The 24,115-nt window shown below is 33.1% G+C and overlaps 1 protein-coding gene across 1 annotated transcript in view; it reads right to left on the bottom strand.

Annotated features, from left to right (window-relative positions):
- Positions 1 to 24,115, bottom strand: part of LOC131845608 (knirps-related protein-like) — a 109,460-nt gene that overhangs the window by 14,775 nt on the left and 70,570 nt on the right. The window contains exon 2 of the mRNA XM_059194686.1: positions 10,660 to 10,737. Within this exon, the coding sequence (XP_059050669.1) occupies positions 10,660 to 10,737 (78 nt within the window). The remainder of the gene's footprint in view (positions 1 to 10,659; positions 10,738 to 24,115) is intronic.

The raw sequence follows: 24,115 nt of genomic DNA, 5'->3' as shown, positions 1-24,115 counted from the left end.
TAGTTCTTTTATATTACATTCTTGTTTTTGATACTTCAATTCATTATTTCTGTTGTCAATATGTTAGTTCTCTATTATTAATATATTTTCTCCGTTTACCTAGTCTTCTTTCTTATTACTACAAAAACACCATTCGAGAAGTCCGAAAAAAAAAACTAAAAACATAGACACTTAACACTGCCTCTGTCTACCCATTATTACTAGCACGGTGGTTAAACTTTAACCGACTCCGAATAAAACAACAGTCCAATTAATTAACTCACATTAAAGCGGGCCATTAAAGGCTCGACTTTTGTTTTGTTCAGCGTCTATAGCGGTTGACAAATTACGACCGCGTCGGCTTCTTTGGTGGAGTCGCACGCAGGCGCACAATGACGCGCGGCGCCACTGTCGCCGTATGTCCCCGAACAATACTCGATTACACATACAGATAATTCTTTCCAGAAACCTTTAAAAGCAAATTAGAAGCGATGATTTATTACGGTGTGCTGTTACGAAACAAAGCGGTCTCGGTTTAACCCGAATACCTTTTTCCGTTGAACGTTTTCCGTTCGCGTGCGTTACCGCAATTTGAATGTGCTCCAAATTTGAAAATAATTCGTGTCGGCCGACAGTTGCCGCTGATTGTTAATAGACGAGTCTGTTTATTGTCGCTTTGATAAATATATCTTATGCTAATAATGAACAAAAAAAAATAATATCAACTTTCAAGTTTTAGTCTTAAAGTCCATTTTCCAAAAAAATATTTTATAGTTTAATATTATTATAATTTTCATTATTAATTATCAAATAATCTATGTATATATTTATGAAATAGACATACATATACATATTCAAATAAGTACATACTAGTTCTGGACTGAATGTATGTACAAAAGTGTTATTTAATAGTATAAAAATTAAAATAATTTCTCGGGAAATTTTATTGTCACTTTGAGAAATATAGCGTTATCTATACATATATTAATTATATGTATTATGCAATTATATCCATCCGGGAATTAGTATATATATTTATAAAATCGACATACATATACATATTCAAATAAAAATTAAAATAGTGATATTTAATAATGTAAAAATTAATATAGTTTCTGGGTTGTGGCGTAAAATTTATTGTCACTTTGTGAAATACAGATAACTGGAACATATATTAATTATACCTATTATAGTATATACATTTCCCTACCCAGAATGGTAATATGATAATGAGAATATCCGGGAAACTAGAATCATCCATACATCACTAGTCTAATTCCGTAATTCCGATTAAACGCAACGTCGGTTGCTCCAAATCGCTTTCGTGTTTGGTATTGCCAGATACAGTTTTTGAAATACGAGCAGTATATTAATAAAAAAGAAATTTGTTAAAAATAAGAATAGGAAAACAATTTGAAAAATAGTTTCGTAGCTCTTCTCCTGCTCCAATAAGTCATTTTATAATATTAGTAAAAATACTGAAATTTTTATAAATATATAACATATATATTATATTTAAAGAAAATATAGGTCATGATATTACTAGTTGTATAATATTCATGTTAAATATAGAGCTGGTAGTTATCGTACCTGATATATTTATATTAAATAGAGATCTGAAAAAAAACATCGATTTCGATAAAATATAAGTTAACTATACTAATTTTATGCAAAACTGGGAGTTTGTCGAGTTCAGCTTAAAATAGAGAGATCTGGCAACACTGATCAATGGTTACGCAATCGCAAAATACTATTTAAATAAATAAATATATTATATTTATAGAAAATATAGCTCACGATATTATTAATTGTACAGTATCATTTTAAATTTGGAGCTGTGTAAGTTGTCCATACTAATTTTGACCTGACTATACAAATGTTGTGCCAAACCCGGAGTTCCAATAAACTTTCAGTTTTGCACAAAATTTGTATAGTCAAGTCAAAATTTGTAGTTGTATTTGTAATTGTGACCTATATGTCTTAAAATTTATTCATTTTGTCTGCAATAGAGAGATCTGGCAACACTGTTCACGGGATACGCAATTATATTAAATATAAGTTGACTATACAATTTTTGTGCAAAACTTTTGGATTTTGATGGGTTCAGCTAAAAAGATCTCTAATTTAAGATGGACCCCTCGGCATAGTAACACCGAATTCGATAAAATACAAGTTGACTATACAAATTTTCGAAGGGTTCAGCTTAAAATAAAGAGATCTGGCAACACTGGTCACGTTACGCAATCGGTGTACAAGCGTTCACACGTTTTTACCGTGCGCTCCTCGCATCAATCACGACCGCTATTACGCCTAACTACTGGGCTACGGTCACTCGGTTAAACCATCATAGTGTTACAGTTCGCTCGTTTCAACCTTATTACACTATATGTTTGGGAAACTACTCTGCTACCAAAATGTTAGGGAAAACGGTAGGTCACGTACCGGTATGGTTCTGCGATTTCTTGGGCTTCAGGGTCTCGAAGGTATCTTCGCTAGCTTTCCAGCTTCACAGCAGGCCTCACAGTAGGTTAACACAGTTCTAATTTATTTTAATTCACAACACAATGCGCGCGCGCGTCAAGGCCGCCGTACAGTCGGTTCAGTACTAGTTAGGGAGGGGAAGGGAACGCGCGGGAACAGAAAACTAACGGACTCTAATATAATAATCTGTGCTTACGATGGTATAGGGTAGATTTTGAACACTATATATATACACGTTTTTTATACTGTCGAATAAATAAAATGACTTGTAGATGATATCTGCGATTTTGTTGAAGACAATTTGAAATACTTGTTTAAATAATGCAATATAGATAGGGAGCTGTGGACATGCTAAGAGTTGTGTTTACCACGAGATCGACAGCTGACAATGCTTCTGACAGCTGACAATAATTTATTTAACTTCAATGCACACAATATAAAATATAGTAAAGTACATTTGGCGGAATTAACACCATAGGCAGTTGACAGGCAGTAAAAGTGTATCTACTACTTGCATTAATACTAGCTGCTGAATTTTACCACCGAACTACCTGCCAGGAACTAAAATACTGATGTATGGCGGTCCTCCACAGTGCGGTTTTCTAGAAACTGCCACGCACAACAATTTGGAATCACCTTCCAGCAATGGTATTTCCGAACCGATACGATATTGAAACCTTCAAGAATTCAAGAAAAGAGCTTGTTCCTTCTTAAAACGGCAATGCACTTGTAGTATTTCTGATATAGCGGGTGCTCCTAGGCGGAGGTAATCACTTACCATCAGATAAGCTCGTTTGTCCCCTGTGCCATAAAAATACTAACAATTGCATGCGCGCGCGCCGCTTCACAGATTTACATACAAACGGTGCGCTTGCGCAGGGCTACGTGTAATTAGCGATCCGCCAGACAAATTGACGACCGACTGTGCTGCTGACGCTACTGTATTTACAGATATGACGCTCGAGGATTAGGCTTAAATTGTAGCTTTGAAATATTATGATAACTGTTTTTTTTATGTAATTATCATAAAAATAGCTCGGGACAAATTATAAAACGCCATGTAGAGCTGTGAGCTAAGCGGAGCTTGGGTTATGGGCCCGTGATAACATTGGTGTTGCCATTCCAGAGAATTAAGATGTTATGTCTATGATCCTGTAATGAAATTACCAATTAGTGCCTAAGCATAACCGAAACACAGCTTACAAAGTATGGTGCTCGGTGAAATAAACGATTACTTGAATGACGCATGGCAATAGTTGTTCATGCACGGGATTTTCATTTAATGTTAGACATAGACACCTATACAAAAATACATTGTAAATTAACTGGCTTTAAAAAAAAAAGTCATTCAATTGAGTTCCTTCCCAGTTCTTCTCAATTGGATTTATATACCGAACTGGACGGTAGGGAAAAAATATAATGTAAAAACTTGACGCTCATAAGCGGCTAAAATGTCCTACATGAATAAATGATCTTTGAATTTTCTAATAAATTTCTAATAATGAATCTAGAGGGGAATGGGATTGTTAGTAATGTTGAACAATAAACCTATTACTAGTAAAGAACCATGACAGGTAGACCTTCATGTGGTTCCTCCTGGAATGGAAGCCATCGTGGTAAGTTATTCGTGTATTTGTCACGATGAGCTCACTGGCATTATGCCAGTACTAACATTTTATAATTCACTTAAAAAACTTATTTAAGTATTACAAACACTTGTTTAGTAGTCATAATACTAATTCTGCTTAATTTAGAAGTAGATGGATTGTGTAATATCCAGGATTATCTAATCTAATACCCGAATTGTCTATGCCTAATACACTGTCAGGTTTAATCGGAATATTTGTGTAATGCACTCAAAGAGTTTCTGCTTAATTTGGAAGTAGATGGAGCATGTAATATCCAGGATTATCTAATCTATTACCCGGATTGTCTATGCCTAATGCACTGTCAGGATTAATAGGAATACTTGCGTAATGCTCTCAAAGAGTTTCTGCTTAACTTGGCAGTAGATGGAGCATGTAATATCCAGGATCATCTAATCTATTACCCGGATTGTCTATGCCTAATATACTTTTTTATCGGAACACTTGTGTAATGCTCTCAAAGAGTTTCTTCTTAATTTTGCAGTAGATAGAGCATGTAATATCCAGGATTATCTAATCTATTACCCGGATTGTCTATGCCTAATACACTTTTTTATCGGAACACTTGTGTAATGCTCCCAAAGAGATTCTGCTTAATTTGAAAATAGATGGAGCATATAATATCCAGGATTATCTAATCTATTACCCGGATTGTCTATGCCTAATGCACTTTTTTATCGGAACACTTGTGTAATGCTCTCAAAGAGATGTTTAACTGTTTCGATACTTGGTCTATGGTCATTTTACGGGCTGTGATCTTACCGGAGTTGGGAAACATACGATTTCTGAATCGCACACCATGACCAACCTTTGGTTTCTATGCCGATGTTATTTTATCACAGAGATGTTGCTGTAGAGCGGGCAAGTCATTTTATTGTTTAAGAAATATATATCATAAAATTAACATTTGATTTTTAAAAATAGAACGACAGCAATTAATTGTTTAATATACATAATGCATTTACCATTAGTAGAGAAAAAAATATTCTTCTGTATATTATACTACTTATTATGTAATTTAAATAACTTGTTTTTAACATTTTTTTATTGTTTTAACTGATTATATTATTTATTGAGTTTTATGATAAGCAGTAATTAGTACATTATATTGAATGAGCGTCTTTCTAATGTGTAACCCAGTAGAAAGCAGCAAATATGAACTCGTAATCTATTACTGCCATTATAATTTACTTTATAAATTAGAAAACAATACAGTAATATATTTTTATTTTTATTTATTAAACTTTAATGCACAGATACATTAATAAAGGTGCACATGGCGGACTTAACACCTAGAGGCATTTTCTCCCAGTCAACCATAGGGCAAACAGAGATTCATGTGGGCGGTACATTATGATTAACATAATAGTTACATAACATAAATTTAGTTATTTAGCACATGTAATGATGTGCTAACACTGTATATTAAACTTTAGACAATTAGTAATACACTTCTAGGAAAATACTGTTATGTAAGTTAGAAAACAATTAAATATATTAAAATTTTATGGAGCTATATTATAACTGTACAACTACCCGCCGAAGAAAAAATATATCTAACGATTTAAATAATTGTATACATATTAACATTGTTTTCGCAAATATAAAGTGGATATTTTAAAATACTGTATAATATTCAATCTAGTTGTTGAAAATTAGCTGAAATATTCTCACTACGCTCCAGCGGACACCAAGAAATGTATTCATATTCTTATTGGTAATAACACTAAAGTCCATTCGAATTAGTATATAGAAAATTAAATAACACTCTCAACAGTATGCTTGATCGGTATCATCGTGGTATAAAAAATAAACATTTAATAACTTAACGTCAGAAAGAAGAGGGTTATTAATGTACCATGTCAGGTGGACTTCCGTGTTTTGTATCGTGGTAAATTGCCATTTGCCATTATGGCTAACTAACCTGACTTCATATTCATTTTATCATCCTCCTCTGGTGCCCCGCCAGCGTAAACCTTTAGCGCAGGTAGGTGTATCATTCAATTATGAACCTAGTGGGTGTTCGCTAGGTTTCATCTGTTGGGAAATGAAGTTGAGACTTAGGTATTTATGAAAAAAATATCTATATATTTGTATCAGTTATCTAATACTTATAACACATGTTTTGACCAGCTTGACTTAGGTCTGTGTGTTAGATAGATAGATGGCGCTGTGTGAATTGTCCTGAGATTTTTTTTTTTATAACACAGGGGACAAACGAGCATGGGCTCACCTGATTGTAAGTGATTACCGCCGCCCATGAGGACCCGCAACACCAGGGGAATTGCAAGTACGTTGTCGGCCTTTTAAAAAGGAATAAGCTCTTTTCTTGAAGGTTTCAATATCGTATCGGGTCGGAAATACCATTGCTGGAAGGTGATTCCACAATGTGGTTGTGCGAGGCAAAAAGTTTCTAGAAAACCGTACTGTGGAAGACCGCCATTCATCCAGATGATCAGGATGGTATTTCAGTTTCTGGCGGGTGGTACGGTGGTGAAACTCAGCAGCTGGTATTAATCCGAACAATTCCTCAGAACACTCCCCGTGATATATGCGGTAGAAAATGCACAGAGATGCAATATCTCGCCGCAAAGCCAATGGGTCGAGTCTGTCACATAGACGTTGATTACTATTATATAATTATTATTAGATTATTATTATAATTAGTTTTGAATACGTCCCCTCTATTACATATATCTGTGTTCACGTATATATTTACAAGCAACGTTAATGGTGCACGCCACCAGTTCGCACTGTTGCAATATTCATCCACTACACATTATATATCGCTGTATATTTATACTTAATAACCACTATACCTCTATGTCTCCAAGATATTTATCCCCATTTTAATGTTTCTCCTTGTATCCGACGTTTAACATTACTTACAGTAATGTTATAATTATTAACTGTCCTGAAAGAATCGTTTAATTGCTACATTAATAGATCTAAGATAAGCTTGGCAAGCCAACTCCGTTATCCAGATACGATTTCAATTATGTACAAAGTTGGCAAGTGCTAGTTGGATGTGGGAAGCAAACTTGGACCTTATCTTATAATCCTGGGAAAATTATGTTTGTGGCACACAAATATATATACGAGTAAGCATTTAGTTATCTTTTCTAACAATTTTCTTTATTTTGTTTTGTTATTTTTGTAACATAACATCGTAATATATATATATTATGATATGTAATGTTAAATCGAATGTAAGTTATAATAATAATAATCTTAGCACAATTCACACAGCAACATATAGTCCCAAGTTAAGCTAGCTAAAGCTTGTGTTATGGGTACTAGATTACTGATACAAATACATTGATTTTTTTCGTAAATACATACATAGTATACATAGATTACATTCAGACGATAAGATGATACGAACAATCGTACTCAAATACAAATGCTTGTACTGTGCGAGGAATCGAACCGACTACTATCGGAAGTAAAGCGGTGTGCTAAAACACTAAACCACCGAGGCCGTCTAATAACGTAGAGTTGCTTGAAATAAATGATGAATATGTCATGATGGGCTAACTGACCTGACCTCATGCTTATCTTATCATCCTCTACTGGTGTCCCGCCAGCGTAAACCGTTACCGCAGGCAGGTAGCACCATTCCATTTATTTATTTACATCGTACTAAGTGAGCTGTACAGTCTCCCAATATACCCACTTAGGAAGATAATATACAAATTACACACATTTATAAACACTAATTACACAAGGAAATAAATAGAGAAAAAAAAACAATAATAATAATACCTAATCTCCATTTAACGTACTACCTAAATAATCAATTTTATTTATATGTATATTATCTATACATATAAATAAAATTGGAGTGTCTGTTTGTAATAACCGTTTTTTACTACATGCATATGAATATAAATACCGTACATACACCAAAATAACATTTTTACAACTTTTGTCTGTCTGTCTGTTTGTTCCGGCTAATCTCTGAAATGACGGGACTCATTTTGGCAGGTAGCTGACGTAATAAGGAGTAACTTAGGTTACTTTTATCTTAGAAAAAATCTTTTATATTAGAAAAATTAAGTTAAATTCCACGCGGACGAGGTCGCGGGAACAGCTATCTGATGATATCTATTATATCTGAATGATAACTATTGCGTATTTATTGATTGGTGTTACGTCTAAAACAAGGGTCTTCAACCCGCGGCCCGCTGGTGTGTTTTCTGCGGCCCGCCAATAGCATTGGCCCACTCTCAATAACGACAACAATGAACTAATAAAAAGTGCATTTAATATCAAATAAAAAAATCCTTATAAAAATATCTATGGTGTGCAGAATAAAAATGTTTTTGGCCCTTGAGTTATAAAATGTTGAAGACCGCTGGTCTAAAACGAATGCTAATCAAGCTGAATCTGGTTGGATTGTCAAATGTCCGAGCAGGCAGCCGCCTGACCGTGGATCCTGCGACGTTTGCGCAATAGTACTATTGTCGGTTTGTTCCACTCGCATTGATGTAGTTGCGAATTTATTACGCCATCAAATACGGGGCGTGCAAAGAGTGCAGGATTAAGAGTATAAAAATAATAATAATTTCGTTACTGACTCCGCCAACTCCGTACCGCCTTAGAATTATAGGAATTTTGACGTTTAGTTTATTTCTAAACGACTTTATTTCTAGGAATGAAGATAATATTTTAAAGAAGGTGTTACATATGAATGTGGATGGTTATAAGGGCAGAGGAAGACCGAAAAAGAGATGGATGGACTGCGTGAAAGATGATACGGTAAGAAAGGAAGTAAATAACGCGATGACTGCGAACAGAGATGAATGGAAGAGAAAAACATATTACACCGACCCCAAATAAATGGGATATGGAAGAAGCAGATGATGAGTTTATTTCTAAACACAGGATGCGTTTAGAACATTAAATTGTAATTTTCTTGAAATACAAGAAAGCTTTATAAAATAATTCTCTATTAATGCAAATTATTATTGTATAGTGTCATTTTGTGTGTGTAAAAATTAAGTTATGCATGCTGTGTCTACATCTAGAAGGATGTGTTACTTAAATAGTTTGTTTTATGTGTATTAAGTTATGTACTATGTAAGACATCCAGTTTTGTAGACCTAATAAATAAAAAAAAAAAAGAAATAAGCTAAACTTCAAAACTTGACAGTTTGTATGTGAAAATAAAATTCTTATTTTTACTATTCTCTATCCAATTTCTTCATATTTTATCACCGTTTAAACCTTCCCTGGATTTCGACGAATATTTCAAGATTGAAATTAGCCAAATTGCTTCAGCCGTTCTCGAGTTTTAGCGGGACTAATGAACAGCAATTCATTTTTTATTACTTTCGCATTTATAATATTAGTAAATATATTAGTTACAGGAGCTAATACAATGTCAGCGTTACAGATTTATCTGTAGCTTTAGGCTGATTTGGTTGCCTTTTGATCTTTGCGGTACATAAAGTCATCTACATTTCTTTTATTTGTACAATTTTTTTAACTAGTATAATGCTAGATAGTATAGGTAGGGACGTTGACGACTAATGAATGAGTTGATACTCCACATACAGAGGCCAAGATTTGAATCCTACGCAGAGTAGTCTCAAAAAAAATCACACAAAATCTTTTCTTTAGTTGCGATTAGATTTGAACTTACGACCCTCATGTCGGTGTAGTAAGTCACTAAGAATACGCGTCAATTATTTAAATACTTCAAATACGGAACTCTATAAATTACAAACATTAAAAATAGGATTTTTTGCGTGCTGGTCGAATTATTGAAGCGTATCTCCCGGACATCGAGCGATATCTAATGAGCGATTATTGTAAAATGTTCCTTGTGAGTGTTTAATATAAGGTTTATTATATCAGAAAGGATTACGAGGATCTAGTTCTCGGAGGACGAATCGAATTCAAATCGGAATCGTAGCAATTATCACAATTAATCGATTATTCAGAAATATTTTTTATCAGTCAATATGCAGCAATGGTTATGTTTAATCGATTTCCAATAAGTGTTAAATAATCCATTTAAAAATATAAATCAGATTGTGATTTTATTTACGGAAATAATCTAATTTGACGGTCTTGGTCTAGTGGTTAAGCACACCGCTTTACTTCCGATGGTGGCGGGTTCGATCCCTAGTGCGAATTCATGAGTGTGATTGTTCCGATATAAACAGTCATACTCATGTATACAAGTAGTGCTACAGTTACCACTTTCCATATGACCATAAATACCATTCTATAGATATAAAAAATACAAAAAAATCAACGACTGACCGTTACAGTACGGTGCAATCTCTCTAACACAAACAAATTATTTTATTTGAATATATTAATATACATAATAATCTTAATCATATTATAAACGCGAAAATTTGCGAGTATGGCTGTTTGTTACTCTTTCACGCAAAAACTACTGCACGGATTATGATAAAACTTTACAATAATATAGCTTATCATCAGAATAATACCTAGGCTATATTTTTTATTGAAATTTAACGCGAGTGAAACCGCGAGCATAGCAAGTATGTATGATATGCTATCCAACTTTATTTACCTTGCATCCTTCACAGGTGAAAGCGCCAAAATGGAACCCTGCCGCCGGTTCTCCACAAACTTTGCACTTTTGGTTCATCTGTAAATAAAAAAAAACACCAATATAGTTTTTAAAAATAATACACATATATAAATAAACAATGTGTGTGTTTAATAATACATATTCCTAATTATATATTTCATGTTTTGAAATGACAAATATGTGGAAATGTTGTGTTTATTTTCTTGTAATTTAATACTGTGTTTGTTTACATTTTATTAAATAACTAGTGAGTGATACCGGCTTTTCTTGGATGCATTACAAATCTTTGAATATCTCCGCTTGTCCTATATGCATATATTATACATATAACCTTCACCTTTAATCACACTATCTATTACTGAAACTTGCATGAAAATCCGTTGCTTAATTTAAAAGATATAAGCGAAATTACAGCGAAAGCGACTTCATTTTATACTATACTTTACATAGTATAAAAAGAAGTTGTTAATTACTTAAATAAATAAAAAAATCAACAATAATTTTATGACACAAAATGAGAAAATAAGTTGTTAATTACCTAAATAAATTATAATAATACACAAATAATAATTTTGTGACACAAAATGAGAAATGAATTTGATAAACGCCTAAATAAATTAAAATAATACACAATTAATAATTTTGTGACACAAAATGAGAAATAATATTGTTATTACACTGAAACAGTGCAATAGTGTTGTTCTTATCGATCGACATAAACAATGTACTGAAAACCGGCACACAAACCCAATTCAGTGTTAATACACCATGACGGAGATCTACCATTTTCCAATCAGTCATTTAGTTGTTAATTTCGAGGCCCACGGCGCATGTTATTGCTTCCGATAAATCGTTTTGTGTAACGATTAATATTGTTACAATGTATCGACTAAAATTGTTTCATTGCATCTTTGTACAGTTACACGGATTTTATGTTATAAAATCTATCGATAACAGCGATGCCCAGCGTTGCTAGACGTCCCTATTTTGTCGGGACGTCCCGATTTTTAAATTAATCAACAGGCTCTGTCCTGCTTATCGGGGATAACTCGACAGTTCGTGTAGCGTGCTGAGAAGAACAAGACTTTACTACCTACCGATAGGGTAAATCTAATTTAAAATATCTTATTTCTATTAAAATACAATTACTATCAGTATTTTTGTCATCTATTGTCTTATTATCGTAATTCAAACTTAAATAAGGAGATAAATATTTAAAATCTTCTGATTATAATTATATATGTTTTTTCATTATGTCTCAATTTTGACGCTAAGGATCGCGCTTTTTACACTCAAAAAGTTTGGCTTGCCCGAATTAGCAGTAAAAATTTGGCAATGCTGGCGACGCCTGACTCCCTTAAGGATCATATATCTGTACTATATTCAAGACTACTCTCTTTCGTGCATCAATAGTATTTAAGAAAGCAAGCACAAAAGTCCAAGACGAGCGAATAAAACATTATGTACATATTAAATACATAATAAAATTACAAGTAATTAAATTGTATGTTTAAATTTTAAGAGCTATCTGTAGAGACAGCTCTTTATATGCAATACGCAATACTCACTCACTCTATCCAATTTTATATAATTTTCTTTCCAGTTTTATTTTATAGTATTCTGTTTAAAATAGTGTTGTTTCGTCTACACAATTATATATATAAAGTAACTCCAACTGGAAGTTTAAACTAGTAGCAAATATAATTATTTCTCAAATTTATTTATTATTTTTATATTGTTATTGTTTTTTTTTTACAAATTAAATGCTTCATTTAATTTGTAAACAAGATAAAGAAATTCTCGTAACTGACTAGGATAAAACCTACAACGAGCCAGCGCACCGTCGCCAGATCCTGACGGCAGTTTGGTGTAATCGCTTATCTAAGTTCAGTGGTACAAGCCGCGCATCAGGTGCGCTGGATACGTTGACATCTAGATGGAACGCTAATTGTCTATGGCCACGAGTTATTTATCGTGCTGAGATGAGGTATACATTATACTGGGTACAAAAAGACATGTACATGGCTATAACTTTTTGATCACCCTCCGATCGATACCCCGTCCAATTGAAATGAGGTCCGATGTTAGGACGGCCTGAGTCGAGATTCGAACCTCTAGCGGTGCCCTCAGACTAAAGTCGTATCCGTCAGGCGGGAGTTGGCCTTCAGCCGTTACATAAGTCCTTCCGGGGTTGCTGAAGGTTGCTGTGGGGAAGCTGTAAAGGCCAGCTGAGCCCAACAGCATTAGAGTAGCCCGAAAAAATTATATTTATTTTTTAAGTTTAAGAGGCTTCTACAACGCAATAAAGAACCTAATAAAGAAATTAGATTTTTTAAATTATTTGAATTTGAAATAGTACTTGATATATTTTTGTAATTCTAGGTTTTCAAACTTAAGATAAATGGAGTCAAGTCGTTGTTTGATTGATATTAATTCTGTATTTTGAACATATATTTTGGTATGATGAATACAGAAGTCAGTATGATATACTATAGTAACATATATACAAACATAAGCACGAATTGTATAAAAGTGTAAAAGTATAAAAATGATTGAGTTACTTTATATAAAACTGTCACTTATCTATACATCTATACATATAAATAAAATTGGAGTGTTTATTGTATAGTAATAACCATTTTTACTACATGCATATTATAAATAATTTTTTTTACAATATTTGTCTGTCTGTCTGTTTGTTCCGGCTAATCTCTGAAATAGCTGGATAGATTTTGACGGGACTTTTTTTGGCAGGTAGCTGATGTAATAAGGAGTACCTTAGGGTACTTTTATTTTAGAAAAATTAAGTTAATTTCCACGCGGACGTAGTCGCGAGAACAGCTAGTCATGAATTATTTAAATATCATGATTCAAATTTATTTATTTTTGATGCAGTTAAATAAAGTGTACATATGGCGGATGTAATAACTAGCGGCATTATCTACTAGGCAATCATGAGTGTTACAGAGAATGATTGTTTAATTGATATATCATATAATATTATTTAAATGTAAAGAAAGACTTTCCTAATCAGATAAAAGTAAATGTAAAACTATAAATTCATCTGTGGACATAGTAAATTAGATACTATACCCGTATTAAAGAAGTAACATTTATAACAAAGTGTCCACTCGTCGTGCACTTAGATTAATACGAGTTCATATTACAGGAAGCACTGTAGGCAGAAGGTGGTTATATTCGAAACCTGATAGCTACAGTAAAATGTACTCGATTTCAACCACTCAATTGAACAACCACTAAGAGATTGCGCACCTCACATCTAGTAAATCACGCAGCGTGGTCCCGACCCGCGCCGCTTATCGCTCCGCTCATCTGCCCGCCGCTCGCTCTAAATTAGATTGGACACGATTCTGTACCGCGACCAGGGTTGTCAACTGTATGATATCCTTATATGTGAACGAGATTTTTGGTGGTGTACGGTATGAAAGAATATTGTCAGAGATTTTTTTGGTATATTCATACTAATGTTATAAATGTTACAAATAACTTTTTTTGGAATTAACTGAACTAAATGGATTTTAACGAAATCTGATAAGGAAATATAATGTATCTCAGAAAAAGTAGATTGTCTTTTATTTAAAAAAAATAAAGCAGACAAATATAATTAGAATTTTCTTTGGAAAGAAAATAAGAGAAATGAACGATGAGAGGTAAGGAAAAAATTTTAATACAAAAAATTTGACGTTCGGCTAAAATGTCCTACATGCATATATGATTTTTGATTTGATTTTATTTGTAAGTAATCGTTCACAATGTACTTTTTTGCTTATGTTTTTAGAAAACAAAATTCAATACTAATTATTCGAACCAAAGTATGATTATACAACAAATTTTGTCCTACGGAAACATATGAATCGATCTTTTACTGCAATTAGATATATGTATTGTCGTATTCATAATTTGAATGATAAGACAAGCACATCATCATCATCTGCTTCTTCCTTATCCCATTTATTTGTTGTCGGCGTAATATGTTTTTCGCTTCCATTCATCCCTGTTCGTAGTCGTCGCGTTATTTACTTCCTTTCTTACCATATCATCTTTCACACAGTCCATCCATCCTTCCTCTGCCCTTATAACCATCCACTTTCATATGTAACACCTTCCTTAAAATATTATCCTCATTTCTACGCATTACATGTCCATACCACGATAGACGATTACTCTTCAACCTCTCTGACACCGGTGCCACTTTCATACTTCCTCTAATGTATTCATTCTTTATCTTATCCATTCTTGTCACACCATACATCCACCTCAACATTCTCATTTCAGTTGCATGCAGTCGTCTTTCATCCGTCGCCTTTATGGGCCAGCACTCTGATCCATACAAGACAGCAGGCCGGATCATGGTCTTGTAAATTTTCCCCTTAAGCTTAAGGGGAACACGCGAGTCACACGTCGTTGCCGTAACCTGCTGCCATTTCATCCATCCTGCTGATAAGACAAGGATATCATTAATTGTTATATGAAGAGTTAGCGTAACAAGTAACAACCGGCGCCTGCGCGCGCCCGGGCGCTCCACACCGGCGCCCCTGGGCGCCCCTCCGATCGATCCCCCGTCCAATTCAAACGGGGATCGAAATTACGACTGCTTGAGCCGAGGTTCGAATCCCTATTGGTGCCCTCAGACTAAAGTCGTATCCGTCAGGCAGGAGTTGGCCTTCAGCCGCTCCATAAGTCCTTCCGCGGGTTTGGAGTGCCATCTGCACTCGCCCCTAACGAAGCTGTAAAGGCCAGCTACGGCCAACAGCATTAGAGTAGTCCGAAAAAAAGTAACAACCCTAACTGATTTGGTAACCTCTATATGGTATGGGTATTTTAAAGTGTCTTTTACGGTTGACAACCCTGACCGGTCCCGTCCTTGTTTTTGAGAGAGACGATGTCACCAATGATTTGTCGTTTTTATGATATCGGCGCTGTGGCGGTGTTCTTTATTATTGGCGCGTGCAACGGTACTTGTGGGTATTCGGTCCTCTTGTTTGTATTTAATTATGCATCAAGTGTTTAAATGTGAAAATAATGGAATTATGTATTTTATCAATATACAATGATTTCATATTATTGTCTCTGTCTTGGTCAGGGATTATTATTGAAAATTAAAAAAAAAATTGATATACAAATTAGAATTGTCTGTGGTACGTCTATGGGTAACGATTACGAAACATTATTTTATTTCATTGGAAAACTTATTAGAAAACCAATATTTTGATATATGTTATTACTGAATTAAACATATGAATGTGGGTGATTATAAGAGCAGAGAATGCCCGAAAATAGGTACTGTAGTCCTGTTTATGGGAAATGTATACTATTGAATTTTTTTCTTAAATTGGAAAAGTAATTAGAAAATCATTATTTTGACTTATATTACTGAATTAAACATTGACATGATATGTCATGAAAGGGAGTGAATAACGAGATGACTGCGAACAGGGATTATGAAGGTAAGAGAAAAACTATTATATATATATATATATATTGGGGTCCTAAATGAATGGGATAAGGAAGAAGCAGATGATGATATTATGACTCATATTGCTATTACGTAGATAAACAAATAATTTAAGACGTCTCTGCTTTATGTCCAAAATGTCAGACGATCCTACTAAAATAAGATTATAATATTAATGAACCACATACTGACACCTTTACTAGGGTAGTTAATGTAGACTAAATTCCTTCTCAAATTAGGAGAAACATGCCCAGAGACAAGTTAAAGGGTCATTATGGCGCTGATAGTGAATTATGACAGGTAAATAGTAACAGAATAATAATTTAGGTTACACTTTAACCACAAACAAATACTAGAGCAAATTAGCAATAATAATTAATTAATAATTGTAAGTAAGAATAAATTATTTAAAAGAGCAACACACAAGTTTCTTGCTTGTTCTTCTTGTGATGAGACAGCATTTCTAATGAGCGGTAGATTAAAAAAAAAATGTTATGACTATTCAAAAGTGTTTCAATGTAAGTTTATTTGAACAAATGATTTTTATTCTATTCTATTCTATTCTAGCGCATTTTGTTCATTATACCTATTGGTAGGTACAAATAAGAGGCGGTTCTAACAATTATGTCATTCACCAGTGGGAGGGAGGCGGTATTGTTGGCGACAAAACGTGACATACAGCTCAGTTCATTTTATGTATATGATTCATAAAACTAGTCGAATAAAACCTAATTTGCTATGACACTAGCGATTAATAAAATATGCAACAAAATTTACGGGGCCATTAACCCCGCGGTTGAAAAGTCCGAATAACCCTCTGCATCGTCGAGCACGATTCGAGTTGTCGAGTATTCGAGCATGTAACTCTACTCAGCACATCGATCTTTTGCCTTACGACTTAATTAATTTGTCAGTTCCATTCACCTTTTTGGGGTTGTGTGTCCTGTTACAGAATAATACATAAACAAACGACTTACCGCTTAAAACTGATAGGATTAAAGCCGAATATCGCGAGATAAGGATTTATTTATTCAAGCGAATGAAACGAAAGCTTATGACAAGATACGACTCGCGAAAAATTGTTAAACCGAAAAGGTTGTCACTGGTTGGCGATCATTTATCTTGAATGGGATCTGGGCGCATTATTACCATATTAATTACTTCATATTCCGAGGACGCGGAGATTAAAATTCGGCCGAGTTATTTTTGTAATACATTTATTAGTTTTTCAATTATTTATATCGTAATCTATATTTAGTATTTAAAATGAAGTGAAGCGTCTCAAGAGTGCTGTCGTACTGTTACCTAAACTGGATTGAATCAGTGTCAACTAATTTTAAGGTACTTTAATTAATATCATATTTTACGTACTCGCATAGAAAGCAAGAAATAAACTTCTAACGAAACTAAACTACTACTAAACTAAAAATATCTTGTAAATAAAATAATATAAATATTCTGTAAAAACATTGTATCCTTTTGAGCGCATCATGGCCTCAGTATACAGGTTGTTCTTAAAATATTAACGTTTAGTTCAAGAATAAGCCACTCTAATATTTAATTGCCAAAGTATTACAAAAATTGGAACATTATTTTCAAATCATTCGGTTTGAAAATCAAATAGCGTTCGACATCGAGCGGGGCGTGTGAACCGCGCCCGCTCTGTCATTTGCGCGACCGCCATTATCGACGGATAGCTTCATAGTGTCGACTGCCGACCTCCGTGGGAATGCCGCACGACTGTTATGGGAATTTGTAGCAGCGCTCACAGGTGCCACTTGATGCTAATGTAAGGTTAGGAAAATACCGCACTAGAGGATCACTTGGACTTTTCAAAAATAGAATGAAAAACATTCTATTTTTGAATCTTTGTCTGTGGATTAATTTGGTTAGTTCTATTTTCAAAAAGTCCACTGGATGCTAATGTAAGGTTAGGAAAATACCGCACTAGAGGATCACTTGGTCTTTTCAAAAATAGAATGTTTGCGGTCTGTGGATTAATTTCGATGGTTCCATTTTCAAAAAGTTCACTTGACGCTAATAATATAAATACCGCACTAGTGGATCACTTGGACTTTTCAAAAATAGAATGTTTGCTATCTGTGGATTAATTTTATTTGAATTACTTCTATTTTCAAAAACATATTTTGTCTTGGATACATAGTTATTATGGAAGCGAAAAACATATTACGCCGACCCTAATTAAATGGGATAAGAAAGATCAGATGATGATGATGATGGATACATAGTTATTAAATATATTGAAATAAAATGACCAGTAAAGTAATCTTTCAAAATATTACAATATTAAAAATGTACCAGGTTCTGTTTACATAAATGTGGCACATATTTAAATTTAAAAAAAGATCGTCGCTATGATATATATCTATGTACTACAACATTTGTTTATATGTTTTAAACAATAAATAGGAGAATGTAAGAAGAAATCTGAGTAATTTGATTTTATAAGGTCAAGTATACAGTGTATCGTGCATTAGAGATGTATTAGGAAAGAAAGAAAAAAATAGATCGTTCGATCGTTTATTTGAATTTAGAAGACATGCAGTCCGTAATATTAGAGATGTATTAGAAAGAAAGAAAAAATTCGATCGTTCGATCGTTTATTTGAATTTAGAAGTCTTGTAAATTCAAATCAACGATCGTAGTATCACGGATCGTTGATTTCAATCAGTGCGCTAAAATTGTAAACGTCGATTATTATCTAGAACACGGTGCGATATTTTGACGTTCACTAGTCATAACCCGTCGGCGGCGATGTAAAACTATGGGTGCCTATTCTAATACCGTTCGTTATTATTTAATACACATGTAAGATTATTTTAACATCTAATATGTACTGTTATTTTTACATATAAATGTAATTAAGTATCTAATATGACGTATATTGAATGTTTTTGACTTTAATAATAATTGTTGTGAAATAATAATTATTTATAGGTTACTAGCTGGTCCCGCGACTTCGTCCGCGTAAAATGACGATACTTACATGAAACCTTTGATCCCCTTTCAACCCCTAACAACCCTTTTTTTACATTATAAAGTATATCTAGTCTATGTCCTTTGTTAAAGTTTAGACTATCTGTGTACCAAATTTCATTTAAATCGGTTCAGTGGTTCCTGCGTGAAAGCGAGATAGACAGACAGACAGAGTTACTTTCGCATTTATAATATTAGTAAGGAAGTAAGGATTTGTATAAACTGTATTTACTATGAATTATATTTTTGTATTTATTACTTAATATATAATATAAAATTGTCAAATAAAATAAGTTGTTTAATGACTCAATGGACGTGATTCCTCTGAATAGGTTGATTTTGAAATGTGAACATTCGGAAAAATAAATACTTGAAGACAACCGAAGTTTGATTTTGACGATCTTAAACTCTGACACCCACTTAATCCTGGATAACTATTTAAAGGAAACTGTATTTTTTATTTAGTTAAGTATATATGTTTTTATGATAATTGTGAAACCTGTTTCGTTTAATTTTTTATAATTAAAAGTAATATGTTTATAAATTTTTGATAGTTCGTTCCTAATATTATTGAAAAAAGTGACATATTTTCTTTCTTGATTTACTAAAATGTTTTTATTTCTTTATATAATAGAATATATATAATTAGTAGATCAATTGGAAGGTGTCAATTATTTGTTAATCCACTCATCCTATGTCTGTCTGCTGTCCCGGAACCTAGTATATCTTTATCCACAACATCATCGATTTATCCGATCCATTACAATTGTGAACCAATTTTGAAGGTATTTAATTATAATTAAACTTACCTTCCGTCTTTACGAACACGAATGCACACGAATTTTCTCAAAATTGAACATTGTTTTGTTATAAAAATACCATATTTTCATAATAATACAGTATCGTCCGAGAAATATCTAATTTAATATTAAATTTGCTCAACAACGATCAGTTCCAGAATATAAACGGAATGAAGTATCAAAACATAATAACGATACGCAACGATTTCTCGAAATCTGTAAAACATTCAATAAACCGTTTATTGTTATAGAGCATCAATTTGTATTTATATTTACAAATCAAATTAACCGTGTAATGAGTTTGATATAAATCGTTAGCCAATTGTATTAATAAAATTGGGTTATTTCGCAAAATTCTGAATGTTATGGCTAAACTAATTCAGCTCGTTATTCAATAGAGTGAATACTGTTTATCATACAATTAATTGTTTACTGTATTGCTGTTTCACGGAACATTTATAAATATAATCATTATAATATTAAGACAAATCACAGAATCCAACTAATAATGATCGTGTCAAAGTTATAAAAGTATATAATAAAATAATATCTTTTTAGATTGATAAAAATTATCTTTACGACTGTAATCTTTGATGGGGTAATCAGAAACATTTCTTGCTTAGGGTTTTATTGATTTTTTCATGTTTTGTTTTATTCTTCTACCCGTACTTTATAACTGTTATATAAAAGGAATTACTCACGGTTATTTAAAACATATCTATTTTAATAGTGAAAAATAAAACCGTTATTTGAAGGTTTATTTGATTATTTCAACTTTAAATATTTTCTTACACATTTTAATTATATAAGATTGCCTGTGATTTTTGCATTGTTTTCCATGTTCATTGTTATAATTTATGGAAACTTAATTGGCTGTAATATATAAACCGTAAATTTCCTAGACATACAAAAAACACTTTACGTTTTTCTTAAATAAATAAAAAACAACCTCAAATACTTACTTTGTAAATATATATAGATTACATTATGATTTCATAGACCTACCCCGAGATATATATCTAGTGATACGATAATAGATCGCCGGTCTGGATATTGCAGTGATCTCGAGTTCTCACAAACGGCGATGAACAAACGAGCGGGGCCAATTCGTAATGTGAAGGAACCGTACCGCGGATACACGGAATAAAAAGCCCGCTCTCAGATTTAGCACTTTTTATTAACCAGCACTTTACATATGATAAATTCGTTTGAAATTATAGATTCATATTTTTTTTTTTTTTGACAATTCACACAGCGCCATCTAGTCCCAAGTTAAGCTAGCTAAAGCTTGTGTTATGGGTACTAGATAACTGATAAAGATACATAGATATATTTTTTTTTTCGTAAATACATACATATTATATATAGAAAACACCCAGACCGATACAAACAATTATACTCACGAATACAAATGTTTGTGCCGTGCAAGGAATCGAACCCGCGACCATCGGACGTAAAGCGGTGTGCTATACCGCTAGACCACCGAGGTCGTCGATATTTATTGTATTACATGATATTTTTTATTTGAGTTTACAGTATATTGTATTTTGCTTATCTATCCGCAATAAAGAATTAATATTATTATTTAATTGAAAATATCTTGAATGAAAGGGCTTTAACAACATATTAAAATTATTACATTTTTATGGTTGTCTGGAAGAAATCGCTATTTAGCGATAAGGCCGCCCTTTGCTATCTCTATATTATAATTATGTTGTTTTCTATATATATTTTATGTACATATTAATTTATGTAATTGTTATATCTTTCTGTGAGAGGAATATAAAAAATATAAAAAAACAAGTTGCCAGCAACAGGCTGGCAACTTGTTTTTTTATATTTTTTATGTCACTTTTGACTTCATGTTACTTTCACTGTTCGCTCTGAGCCCTTTTGGGAAAAATACACATTTTTTACTGTTATTTGATTTTTAATTAAAATAAACACATATAATATATAAAAAGTTTTCATTCATTCATTTATTCATTCATTCATAGTGCGTTCTAATGTTATAAATATTAAATCTTTTCTATTTGTTTCTTTGTTAACTGTAAACAACTTACCGACCCGGTTAAATCTTAATTAAATTTGACATAAAAATACAAGCAATTTTTATGTCAAATGTAATTCAGATCCGTACAAAAGCAGACAAAGTCGCGTGTAACAGTTTCTTAATTTAATGCTTGAGCGATAAGTGCATCAAAATCTCTTGTTAGTATTAAATGTAAGTTAAGAAATAAAAATTCGACAAATAAACTGGTTATCTTTCAGTTTTAGTTTTTCTTTCAAATAATAATCTTCATTTTAAATCACGTGACGATATATCCTCATTTTATTAGGTTTTACGGTTTAAAAATATATAATTGTAGCAGTTACCTAAATATATACTCAAATAATCTTCGAAGCTGTAAATATGATTGATTAATGGTTAAATAAAGAAAGAGCTTACAAATAATAAAGCTAATACTAGAAGAGCTTTCACAAAATTATAGTAAGCGGCAATCAAAATATGATTTATCAAAGACTCACTTAAAGAATTTATACACGACGAGCTGTTCCCGCGACTTCGTCCGCGTGGAATTTAACATTATGTTTCTAAAGTAAAAGTAGCCTAAGTTACTCCTTATTACATCAGCTACCTGCCAAAAAAAGTCCCGTCAAAATCGGTACAGCCATTTCAGAGATTAGCCGGAACAAACAGACAGACAAAAATTGTAAAAAATATTATTTCAGTGTATATACCGTATTTATATTCATATACATGTAGTAAAAAGACACTCTAATTTGAGTTATATGTATAGATATGATTTGCGTCTAGATCGATCTGGTCGATCGAATCGAGCATACGTTCAGAACAGTTGTTCATAATAGTGCTGTTCGATATGCACGGTGTCTATCTTCTCGAGATGACCTACTTCGACTCTCCCAGTCGTGCTGGAGGAGCATTGGGCTTCTAAATTGGAGGTTAGACACTCAGCCTTCTCCTCGTCGAAGAAGGCTACAGTGGACTGAAGACTCAGACTAAAGTCGAATCCGACAAACGGGAGTTGGCCTTTCGCCGCTCCATAAGTCCTTCCGCGGATTTGGAGTGCCTCACACTCGTTCCCTATCTGGTGAAGAGCCTTCTCAGAGTCGAAGAAGGCTATAGTGGACTGAAGACTCAGACTAAAGTCGAATCCGACAAACGGGAGTTGGTCTTTCGCCGCTCCATAAGTCCTTCCGCGGATTTGGAGTGCCTCACTCGCCCCCTATCGTCCGGTGAAGCTGTAAATTCTATCTGCGGTTAACAGCATTAGTGTAGTCAAAAAAAATAATAGTATTTTAGAATAGAATAGAATAGAAAATCATTTATTCAAATAAACATAATTTAAGCATTTATGCATGCAAGCATTTTTGAAGCTGTAAATTCTAGCTACGGTTAACAGCATTAGTGTAGTCAAAAAAAATAGTATTTTAGAATAGAATAGAATAGAAAATCATTTATTCAAATAAACATAATTTAAGCATTTATGCATGCAAGCATTTTTGAAGCTGTAAATTCTAGCTGCAGTAACAGCATTAGTGTAGTCAAAAAAAATAATAGTATTTTAGAATAGAATAGAATAGAAAATTCATTTATTGAAATGAACATAATTTAAGTATTTTTTATACTATATACATGTTAAATTTCATGACTATTGATTAATTCGTTAAAGCGCTAAAATGTAACAAAGAACAGACATCCATACATATAATATTAGTAAGGGTTCTAAGATATTGGAGAATATACTATATTACGGAACAATGATACCTACATTACGGTTTATCTTTAGACGTATCTGCGCAGGCGTCGAAATACTCGTAAGTGCCAGCGCATCACTATTATTACTGGGTATAGAATCTGTGACCTCTGGAGGGTAGGCTACGATCGCGACCTGATATATAACTCGTTATGTGTAATACTTTGCCTAGGTTCTGTAGTAGGTGCGGCCGGTATTGACATTTATAACTGATTTTAAAAAAGGTGGAGATTCTTAATTCTACTGTATTCTTTTAAGACTGTCCTTAGAACATTTATCTAAGTCACCCGATTTTGATTATTCTTTTTTGTTTTAAAGCTTATGCCTCTTATGTGGGGGGGGACTGTCAGTAGTGTGTACTAATGACCCCATAGCCAGCATTA

Source organism: Achroia grisella, unplaced genomic scaffold, assembly GCF_030625045.1.
Source record: "Achroia grisella isolate CSIRO2021 unplaced genomic scaffold, CSIRO_AGI_Agris_v1 utg478, whole genome shotgun sequence".
Classification (NCBI taxonomy): domain Eukaryota; kingdom Metazoa; phylum Arthropoda; class Insecta; order Lepidoptera; family Pyralidae; genus Achroia; species Achroia grisella.
The sequence above is the reverse complement of the archived record's forward strand: the minus strand, read 5'-3'. Positions and strand labels throughout refer to the sequence as shown.